General features: G+C 44.1%; 1 protein-coding gene across 6 annotated transcripts in view; it reads left to right on the top strand.

Moving 5' to 3' along the window:
• The first annotated feature begins 671 nt into the window (after positions 1–671).
• The window catches only part of ESRP1 (epithelial splicing regulatory protein 1), a 58,517-nt gene continuing 47,758 nt past the window's right edge, over positions 672–11,430 (top strand). For 3 of the 6 annotated variants that reach the window (XM_061439345.1, XM_061439344.1, XM_061439346.1), the window contains exons 1-4: positions 948–1,176; positions 1,716–1,844; positions 3,467–3,580; positions 6,377–6,491. In XM_061439345.1, coding sequence (XP_061295329.1) covers positions 1,045–1,176; positions 1,716–1,844; positions 3,467–3,580; positions 6,377–6,491 — 490 coding nt within the window. In that variant the 5' untranslated portion in view covers positions 948–1,044. Of the gene's footprint in view, positions 1,177–1,715; positions 1,845–3,466; positions 3,581–6,376; positions 6,492–11,430 lie in introns of all 6 variants that reach the window. The other 3 variants (XM_061439348.1, XM_061439347.1, XM_061439349.1) reach the window with 3 other exon arrangements.

Below are 11,430 nucleotides of genomic sequence, written 5' to 3'. Positions count from 1 at the left end.
TTCACTCCGCAAGGTGGGCAGTGAGTGACTCGGCAAAGGAGGAGCGTGCGCCCCGAGAGGGGGAGGGCCGGAAAGCTTTCGCCGGCTGTTTGCACTTAAAGGTGTGTTGGGCTCGGGAGCGGCTTTTCCGGGGCTTGGCCAGCGCGCCCGCCACCTCCCGGCCGCAGTTGGCCGGTCCCTCCCTCCGCGGTTCGCCCTCTCGGGGCGCCGCGCCTCGGGCAGCTCCGCACCTGGGCCTCACCTCTGTCCTGCTTTCGCCTCCCCGCGCCAGGCCTTTGAGCTTGACCCTTTAGAACCTGCGGCTTCGTTCCCCACAGCCGGCATTTCTCCAAGCACATCCCCCTCGGCCCGCCCCCCCCCCCCCCCTCCGGGTCCTTCCACTCGGGCGACCCGTCCCTCCGCGCCCTCGACGCCTCACCCTTTCCCGGTCCGGCCTCGGTTCCCCCTCTGGGTGGCCGCCGCCTCTTCCCCGCCTCTAGCGTCTCCCCCTCCCCTCCGCAATCAGCCAGCCATTGTCTCCCGCCCCCTCCTCCCCTTCCACCCCACCCCCCTCGGCCCCGGGCGGTCTCCTCCCCCACCTCCTCTGCCACGTCGTGGTTTGAAGGAGCCAATGGGCCGGCCCCGCCAGGTGTCTCTTACCTGCACCACGTGGGGGAGGGGGAAGGGGCGGGCAGGTAGGGCCACATCCCAAAACAGAAAAGCTTTTCAGCCATTGCGCGCCTCCCGGGGGTGCAGCCTCAGCTCCCAGCTTTTTGCATAGACGCACAGGGCCATTGAATACAAAAAGGGCAGGCCTCCTTCGCCCTGCTTCCCACCCCCCTTCCTGCCCAGGGCGTGGAGCTCGGGCCAGGTGAGGGCTGGGGTGGTTGGTTACCGCCTTTTGCACCGGCGGCGGCGAGGAGGAGGAGGGGGGGGGGTGGGTGGGCGCTCTTTCTTTTTTTTTTTTCCTTCGGAGAGGTTTTAGCACAGGTTTTCCCCTCGTTCTCACGGCCGCCCCACCTCGCCGCCTCCCGACCCCCCTTCTCCCCCTCCCCACCCATCGTCATGACGGCGTCTCCGGATTACTTGGTGGTGCTCTTCGGAATCACGGCTGGGGCCACCGGAGCCAAGCTGGGCTCGGACGAGAAGGAGCTGATCCTGCTCTTATGGAAAGTCGTGGATCTGGCCAACAAGAAGGTATTTCTGCACGGTTTCTGTCCAAGGGATAGGCGTGGAGGCAGAAGCTGGTCCGAGTTGAGAGGGAAGTGGGTAAACAACTGCTCTCGTTTGCCCACTTGTGAGGCTGGACCCGAATTCTGGAGAATCCAAGGAGAAAACCAGACTTCTCTTCCAGCCGCTTTTGAACCAACCCTTTCAGCTCTCCAAAATCTGGCCCAGGTGGGGAGGCCGGGCGCCGCCAAGCTCTGTTCTCCTCCTGTCGGGGGCCGCCCGGCGGAGGCGGGGTGGAGTCCCTGGGGGGCCTGAGCGCGGACTTCTAGGACTTTTTCGGACCTGATCCGGGTGGGGGGTGGGGCTGGGGGCAGGGCTGTACCGACCTCTCGGCTACCGGAGCCGCAGACGACGCGCGAGCCTGGATTCTGAAGCCGGATCCGCCGAGAGGAGTGGGCCTTCCCCGCATGGGAAAGGATGGAGGAGGGTGAGGATGGAGGTCCCCGCGTTCAGGGAGGGGAAACTGACCCCCTGCTTCTTGTTTGTTTTCTTTCTTTTTCCCGGAGGTGGGACAGTTGCACGAAGTACTAGTTAGACCGGATCACTTGGAGCTGACGGAGGACTGCAAAGAAGAAACGAAGCTCGACGCCGAGAGCCTGTCCTCGGCGCCGCAGCTGGACCAAGCGCTCCGACAGGTGACAGCGCGGAGCCGCGCCGCCCACCCCATCCGCGGCGTCCGGGCGGCGCGCGCTGGTCCCCGGGGCGGGGTGTCGAGACCCGGGCTGGGAGCCCTCGGTGGACTCTGGGCGGCGAAGTCGCTGTTCCTTGAAGCCTCCCAGCCCCCAGGGTGGTGGTGGTGGTGGTCTAGTTGCTCAGTCGTGTCCGACTCTTGCGACCCCATGGACAGTAGCCTGGCAAAGTTCCTCCGTGCATGGGATTCTCCAGGCAAGAATACTGGAATGGGTAGCCACTCCCTTCTCCAGGAGATCTACCCGGCCCAGGGATCGAACCTGAGTCTCCTGCATTGCAGGCGGATTCTTTACCTTCTGAGACTGGGAAGCCCAGCCCCCGGGGTCTTTGGGCCAAAACTTGTTAGTTTTTTTTTTCGGCTGTTCCCTGAATCGCATCCGCCGGGTTTTTCACCAGTCGTGTGTCTAGCGGAGCTGGAATCCGAGCGCCCCCAACCCCAGGCTGAGACCCCGCTGTGGTCTGCGGCTCTGCCCCCGGGGCAAGGGGCGCTGCGGTGCCGGCGGGCCGGCGGGCCTCGCGCCGAGAGCTAGAGGGGGGCCCCTGCTGGGTGGGAACCGCGGGGGTGGGGGGTTGCTGCTTGGGTTTCAGGCTCCTGAATTCCCCTGAGGGCCCGGTTCCGGTTCCGTTTACCTCTTTAGTGACCTTGGGCCCAGCGCCGGGAGGGTCTGTGGGCCTGACCAGGTGGGGCTGCCCCTTGGGTGGCCGCGAAAGTAGTGGAATCCCCTTAGCTGGGGTTGAGGTGACCTGAAAACCAGGATGCTGACGGGTACTGGACCGCGGGTAGGGCAGGGCGCTGAACACCTGTGCGCAGGTGAGTGTCCGGCTTGCTCCCGGCTTCTGCCCTAGAACAAGACTTGCTAATTACAGGGGAAAGTTGCCATTGCTGGGGTGTGTTACAGGAAACGTGATACTACGTTTAACAGAGTTCTGTGTACCCATTGTTGTTGTCTGGTCTCTAAGTCGTGTCCGACTCTTTTGCGACCCCATGGACTGTAGCCCACCAGGCTCCTCTGTCCGTGGGATTTCCCAGGCAAGATTACTGGAGAGGGTTGTCATTTCCTTCCTGACCCAGGAATCCAATCTGCGTCTCCTGTATTAGCAGGCGAAATCTTTACCACCGAGACACCAGGGAAGCCTTCTATATACCTATTAGCCACATTTACTTCAGAAACTGGCATCTTTCTTTAAGTCCAGAGCATCTTAACAGAAAAAAAAAAAAAAGTAACACCAGAGAATGATGTAATCAGAAGGCAATTTGCTGATGAAATGAGACCTCTGACTTAAAAGTCTTGAATGGATTTATTACAAAAATGCAAGGAGGAGGGATGTTGAAGGATGCATTTACTAAATTCTTCTGTGGGTTAACTGAGGATTGATTGGAAAACTCCCCTGTCTAAAGGAAGCTGGACCGTTTGGAGGGACTGGGTCCTTCTAATGTTGCCTCAAGTAGCGGTGTTCTTTGCAGCTGTTAGCCAGGTTTTTTCTGGTTTTAAACAAGAGGGGCCACTTTTCAGAGTTTGTGAATCCTGCATCCTTTGCATCCCTGGGTGTGTTTTGTTCTTTTCAGTTTAACCAGTCAGTGAGCAATGAACTGAATATTGGGGTAGGAACCTCCTTCTGTCTCTGTACCGACGGGCAGCTTCATGTCAGGCAAATTCTGCATCCTGAGGCTTCTAAGAAGGTAAGAGTGCCTGTTTCCAGAAAAAGATGATTAGACCTTAGGGGTGACTTGAGGCTTAAGCAACGGTTTATCCAGGTTTCTCTATTTTAAAAATATGCATATGAGGAGTTAGTATGTCATGGGTACAGAATTTCAGTTTGAGATCATGACAAGGGAGTGGTGGTGACGGTTCCACAATAATGTGGGTGTATTTAATGCCTCTAAATTATACACTTATAATTGTCAAAATGGTAAATATTGTATTATGTATATTTTACCACAATAAAAAATTTGCAGCACTTTTATAGAAATATTTGAGGTAATAGTAATTTTATAGATACCCTTTGGTGACTTAAAAGTTTGTTTTTGTGTATGTTAAGTTTTAGAGAGCCTTGAAACGCTCTCTTTTCCAAAGCATATTAGCTGAATTTTTGACATTTGAAATGGGTAAAACTGTAGTTAATACATCGTGATAGTCCCATCTGTGTAACAAATGCCTTATCCTAGAAAGGAGGGAGCAAAGAAAAATCTTTCAAATTAGAGTCACCCCTTAGGTCTAATCATCTTTTTCTGGAAAAAGATGATTCTAATGATTTCATTAAAAAGCTTTGTACTCTTAACTAGTTAAATGTTAATTATAGCATACCACATTTTGTCTGACTTTAAGTACATGTGCAACTGATTGAATTTTGTATCAAAGTGATGGGGTCAGCCTCATCTTTTACCTTTACTCATCTTTCTGGTATGGAAAAAAGTATGCAATGAGAAAGATAACTATCTTATGTAGATGTGATTTCCCTTCTGGGGAAGAATACTAAGGGATTGAGAAAAAATGGTACCCATAGACAGCAGACCCAGTGTGACCAATTATTGTTAATGTAGTTGATCTTATCAATTTAATTAGTTAGAGCTGTAACTTTTTATTGTGATGGGCAGATACTGAACTTGAAAAGATGGAAGTAAAATATTTTCATAAGGAAAGGTATGTGAGGTAAAGCTTGCAATAAAAAGTGTAGACTGGCAATTGATGTCACAAGTGAGCAGTCAGTGCAGACTTCTTTTTACTCCAGCAGGGAAAGGAAAGAAATTAAATGTATAACAACAACTTTAAAAGTTTAAGGGAGAAACTCAAGTTCCTGTATCATGAGAGTTGGATAAAAACTCCTCTTTTTACAGCAACCTTAGTAATTGATGAAAAGAGGAGGGTTGTTTGTTAGTTAAATGCTAAACAAATTGCTATACCCTCAATCCAGAAAAGATACATATATGGAATTTTTTTTCCCTTCAAACTCATATGAAGGATAAAATTTAATCTTTCCCTATTGGGCTGGAGTAAAGCAGCAGTTTTTGTTATTTTAGACCCACTGCTTTGGATGTGAGACAACCTCCAGAGAAAAATTTTCCTGAGTAACTTCTGTTAAGATTTTGATAAAACTAAAACAATTAATTTAGCATCATAATGAAAATAATTCTATGCATTATAGAAAAATAAAGAAATGGCAAAACAAAATAATCCTTCTAGTCAGAAAACAAAGTGGTTTTTTGAATGTGAACATAATTGAATGTGTTCTTTCAGATTTTTGAAAAAAAGCCTTACTTTTACAAGGAGCATTCATACTACATAAATCTTTTAGCCTATTTTAAGTTTAATATAACATCAATATTTTGTGTAAGCAGTAAAAAAAAATTCACTGTCTTTAATGGATACACCTATTTAAACCAAACTTTAATTGTTGGACTTTTGAGTTATTGTCATTGTAAACAGCTTTTAAATAAGCATTTTTGTAGGTAATCTTAAAAGATTCACAATTCAAGATTACCTATTTTGAAAACGTCACCATGATATACTGATACCTATTTCAAATACAGCATAAGCAAACCACATCTAATAGAATCCAGTAAGGAAATTTAGAGACATTATTGCATAAACATTACAGGTCACAAACATTAAAAAGTTTTTATATCCTTGACTTTATAATGTACAAGTTCCCAGTAAGTGAACACAGACTGTCTTGAAGTTTTAAGACAAATCTAAAGTCACTGTAACAAAACTAAACTTTGAAAATTATTCAGTGAGGATGTTTTTTCTTTCAGAAAAGTGATACAATAGTGTGATATTTGCTCTGACAGCTGAGCAAGAGTGATGCTAGTCAATAGGAACCATGTCTTCTTGGCCACTGAGATTTGCGAGATATTCTTTTAAGTCTAATTTGAGTTCTCAGGGTTTAGCCAGAATAATAATGGCCTGGAAAACTAATGTGGGACTGTAATTTGGCAGAAAAATAATCCTCTTCAGGTAATCAGGAATTTGCTATCTTATTGTAATTTTAGTGTGTGGAGTATGCTTTATCAGAACCCAGTATTTTAAGCTATGTTTTAATAGAAAACTAAATTTTGATAAAGACTTAGGGTCCTAGGTCTAGACATATGTTGTAAACATATGCATCTGAGAGGACTAATATCGCTTCCTAAAAGTACAGATGGTCTAACATAATTGTGGCTAGACAAAGAACACTGTATTATCATACAGGAAATATAAAATATAGTAGCCTAAATGTTTTATGGCTTCAGAACTGTTTTAGAGGAATACATAATGAAGCACGAATGTATAATCCATTGCCTTAAAATGAATTATTTTTTCATGACACTTTTATATAGGATGTAATACTTTAACAGAAAATGAAGATACTGTTTAATTAAAAAATTTTTTTAAATTGTGGTAAAATATAATTACATTCAGTTCTTAGGTTCCTAATTGTTAGGGAATTTTTGAACTAAATGTGTCTAGTTAACAGTATCTACCTTGTCCTTCCTCAGAATGTATTATTGCCTGAATGCTTCTATTCCTTTTTTGATCTTCGAAAAGAATTCAAGAAGTGTTGCCCTGGTTCACCTGATATTGATAAACTGGATGTTGCAGCAATGACAGAGTGTATCCTTTAAGTGATGACTCAGGAATCATTTGAGAAGACAGCTCTAGGAAAACATGACAGTTCAAGAAACTTTAAAACATTGTATGAAAATTCACTTGTCCAAAATTTGTCTATTGTGCTAGGGGAAAACAGTACAATCAAAATAGTTATAATTGACTGAATTTGAATGGTGATCTACCTGGCTTTAGACGTTGATTTGTGTGAGGTGAACACATAAAATAGAATTCAGTTTTGAATTATGGGAGTGGCTTGGTTTTGTTTTTTTTCAGTTGATGAATTGTTGAATGTGAAGACCAGAATTTTTTTGCCAATTCTTTTTTTTTTGCCAATTCTAAGGCCACTTATTCTTGATTATTTTGGTTTTGGTGTTTACTTCTGCTTCTTTTGAATGGATAAGAGTGTTTTGGTTCTTTAATTGTGGATGTGTACTCTTTACAAATAGCTGTTCATCATTGGCACCCCTTTTAATCTTCTCTCTTTTTCAAATACATGTGGATTGTGGTGATTACTATAACTTATCTGTTGAGATGATAAAATGAGGTTGAGATTTTACCCCAAATTATTTCATTACCAAGCTAATATATCTGATGCATCATGAACTGTAAAAGTAAATTTTATAATCACACATCTTGTCATGAATGACCCATCATCTTTCATACAGTAAGTCTTTAAAGTGCTAACTAATAAGCAATTATGTGCTAACTATCAGATGTAACACTGAGTAATAGAGGTGTTGAGGACCCACCCAAAGCCACTATGAGAATCATCATGAAGTCAGATTCAAGTTATTTTCAGGAACTTGTAAGTTACAGATGTTTATTCTTAAACTTCATCATTCTTTTTCAGGAGCTAAAGCCTGATTTTTATTTCAAAATTTCTTGATGAAAAACATGGTTTAGATATTTTTCCTAACCATTTGTAAGGAGATCAAACTCATTTATTTGCTTTCTTGGAAGTAGATAGCTAGAATTTTGGTGTAACTGATTTAGCTGCTCAGACGATAAAGAATCTGCCTACCATGCAGGAGACCTGGGTTCAATCCCTGGGTTGGGAAGATTCCCTGGAGAAGGGAACGGCTACCCACTCCAGAATTCTTGGCCGGGAGAATTCTATGGACAGAGGAGCCTGGCGGGCTACAGTCCATGGGGTCACAAAGAGTCAGACACAACTGAGCGATTTTCACTAAGTTACTGGTTTAGCTCCCAGCAGTTGGGAGAAGGGTAGAATATGCTCATTTGAAGGAATTCTTCTCAAGAGTTTTCATTAGAAGGTTGGGACAGTAGAATAACATTTGTTATGTGTTTTGTTGGTTAGAATGCTGCATTAGTTAGCTCAGGCTGCTATAACAAATACCCTAGACTGGTGGCTTATTAGCAACAGAAATTTATTTTCTCACAGTTCTGGAGTGTGGAAGGTCCCAGATTAGGGTGCCATCATGGCTCACCTCTGGTGAGGGATTTTTCGGCTTTCAGATAGCTGCCTCCTCCTTGTGTCTCACAATGGGGTGGGGTGGGGGGGGCCTGGCAGAGCCAGGAATGAGGTGGTTCTTTCCTCTTTTTATAAGGCCACAGGCCTAACAGATTAGGGCCCTTTGCTTGTGGCCTCATTTAACCTTAATTATCTCCTAAATACGGAGAAGTCAATGGCACCCCATTCCAGTACTCTTGCCTGGAAAATCCCATGGACGGAGGAGCCTGGTAGGCTGTAGTCCATGGGGTCTATAAGAGTTGGACACGGCTGAGCGACTTCCCTTTCACTTTTCACTTTCATGCATTGGAGAAGGAAATGGCAACCCAGTCCAGTGTTCTTGCCTGGAAAATCCCAGGGATGGCCGAGCCTGGTGGGCTGCCGTCTATGGGGTCGCACAGAGTTGGATATGACTGAAGAGACTTAGAGAGAGAGAGAGATCTCCTAAATAATCTATTCCCAGATAGTCATATTTAGCAGCTAGGGTTTCAACACATGAAGTTTGGGGAGGGACACAGTTCCATTGATAGCAAATGCTAAACCATTTAATGTGCTGGTACAAAATAAAGAATCAAAAACTTATGCAAAGTATTAATAGATAGTGGAGGGAAAGTCTAATAGAAAAAGATAATTTGAATAGGAAAGGCAATATTCAGGTTCATCCCTGATCACCCAGTTTTCTCTTTTAGCAAAGAAAATCTTTCTGTAGTAATGATAAGTCAGATATTAGTAAAAATTTCCATAGCTACAAACAAGAGGTTCTTACATTTAGGTATTCTGTTTTTTTTTCCATGTATTTTCAGTTCAGAGATAGCTTGTTAAAAGCTTACCCATGTTTTCTCCTTGGTTTCTTAAGAGCTTAACATATACAAGATTTGGGGTATTAGTGAACATCTTCAGTATGGTAACCTGGGCTTTTTACTTGCTCTATGCTGTATTATCTGGGCTTCCCTGGTGGCTCAGATGGTAAAGAATCTGCCTGCAATTCAGAAAACCTGGGCTCAGTCCTTGGATCGGGACGATCCCCTGGAGAAGGGAATGGCCACCCACTCCAGTATTCTTACCTGGAGAGTTCCATGGACAGAGGAGCCTGGTGAGCTACGATTCATGGGTTGCAAAGCGTCAGACACAACTGAGCAATGAACACTTTTCACTTTTCACTTCATGCTGTATTACCTACACATTATGCTCCATACTCAATTTCTATATACCTTTATATAATTTTTGCATTATCTGACCTTTAGGTGAATGGTTAATATGCTATGCTGACTATTTTTTTCTGTCATTCCTTTTCATTCTAGCTCCATAACTATTTGTTGGCAATTTTGTGGGGTTTTTCGGAAATATTTGACTGCAATAAACAGGTGAATTATGAATAAAGCTAAGTTAGGCTCCATTTCAGGCACGTGTGTGTGCTCAGTTGTGTCAGACTCTTTTGCGACCCCATAGACTGTGGCCTACCAGGCTCCTCTGTCCATGGAATTTTCCAGGCAAACATACTGGAGCAGGTGACCATTTCCTACTCCAGGGGATCTCCCTGACCTATGGATCAAACCTCAGTCTCCTACATTGGCAGGTGGATTCTTTTGCATTGAGCTACCTGGGAAGTCCTTCTCTAGTTCCTCAACCACCGATCAAACCTAGGAGTGTGGGGTCTTAGCCACTGGGCCACCAGGGAAGGTCCCTCAAGCCTCACTTTTACTTATGGTATTTGCCAGTGAAAGCTTTGTGAACCTGGATGTAGATGAAGCAGTATGACCGCTTTGATAAAAGGTTTAGGCGTTTCTTGTATGCAGTCCTGGTTCTTCCATTAGCACTTATTTTCCTCTCTTGTCTTTGTGTTGGTTCTAAAACCACTGCTAGAGTTAATGTTAGAGCCTCTCTGAGTGTTTCCAGCTGCAATTTTGTTACCTGCTTTTTTGAGTTATGCAGTCCTAAGTAAGAGAGAAGACCTCACTTAGCAAGTGAACTATGGCTGGCATTTTGTAATCAGGTGAAGTGGTAAGGGTGTGATGATAGGAATTGGGGCCCATGTAATTTTTTTTAAAGGAAGAAATTTATCATAGATTCCTTGGGAGAAATTAATTCTACTTGTCCCCTGCTGAAAGTCCATTTTGATTATGAGGCTGTTTGTATGACTTACCTGTTTTTTTGTTTGTTTGTTTGTTTTTTAAGAACAAACCTATTTCCCCCACAATCTTGAGTGGAATTACTTCCTCCTGGTTTCTTAACGTATTTTTTAGTTTTGCTATTCATGAGCTGATTTATTCTCGTTAATCGAGACCTTTACCACTGTTTATTTCATTTTACCAAGCCTTTACTGAGAACTCATTTTAAATGAAGTATGGCCTTTTCCAGAGAGCAGGTGAAAGTAGAGAACTGTCAATTGGAGTTTATTGTTTATCCCAGTAATAGCTTCCCAAGAGCCCAGTGGAGGAAGTATTGCCCGCTTTTTATAGCTAGGGAAACTGACACTTCGAGGTTTTGTGTTAAGTTAGAAATGGCAGCATTTGAACCTGAGTCTGATTGCAAACATCCTGCTTGTTAACTAGGGGATAAAATTCTAGAATTTGTAAAGATGATTTGAGCATGGGTTTGCCTATTTAAATAGGTTATCTCCCTTATAAATTTATATTCTGTTTCCTGAGACTATAATATTCAGGAGGAAAGAGAAGTTAATTTTGTAAAATTTCAATCCAGTTGTAGGGTATTACATCCGTATATGCTGTTTGACATTATTAGGAAATGCCATTTCACTAGTGCAGCTTTACAACATCACAGTAAAAAAAGAAAAATCACTAAACCACTCTTGTCTGTCCATCCAAGTGTTAGCAGGAGTGTGTCTTTCTGTGTGTGTGTTTCACCACTTCGTGATGAGAGTGAACCATACATGTTTGTGTGGGCGTGCTACTAACACGGTAACAGTGGCCTATTTTTCCCATATATTAAAGATGGACGTAATAGCCTTACTGGCAGAGTGCTAAGAACACGAGCTCTGGGGTCCGATTTCCTGGGGGTGAATTTACTGGACCTGCAGCCTCAGTTTCCCCACCTTGAAATGCACGTAACTATTGTAAGGAATAGTGCTGTGGTTCACTATTCAGACTGTGCCACTCAGCCACTGTCTGCCCAACCGTGCACTCTCCAGTGTAGGCTGGGTTGTTGAGAGTCGTGGAAAAGAAAGCCAGCTGCCAATGACTAAAAGGACTTCCTTATTGATTTAGGACCTTATTTAAACTATTTTACACCTAAATATTTTTTTCTAACCTTGTGTGAGACTGGGTATAGGCCTTTTAACATGTCAGCTACATGTTAGTACAGGTAAACTTAAGGGTTAATTTAGCTTCTCCATTGTAAAATTGTGTGAATGTGGTTCATTCTGCGCTTATGTGCTTGTTTTTATAGTATTTATTTTTAATTGATTGTTTTGCAATATTGATTTCTGTCATACATCAACATGAATAGCCATAG

The sequence above is a fragment of the Bos javanicus genome, chromosome 14 (genome assembly GCF_032452875.1).
Source record: "Bos javanicus breed banteng chromosome 14, ARS-OSU_banteng_1.0, whole genome shotgun sequence".
In the NCBI taxonomy this organism is placed as follows: Eukaryota; Metazoa; Chordata; class Mammalia; order Artiodactyla; family Bovidae; genus Bos; species Bos javanicus.
This window is presented reverse-complemented; position numbering and strand designations above follow the sequence as displayed.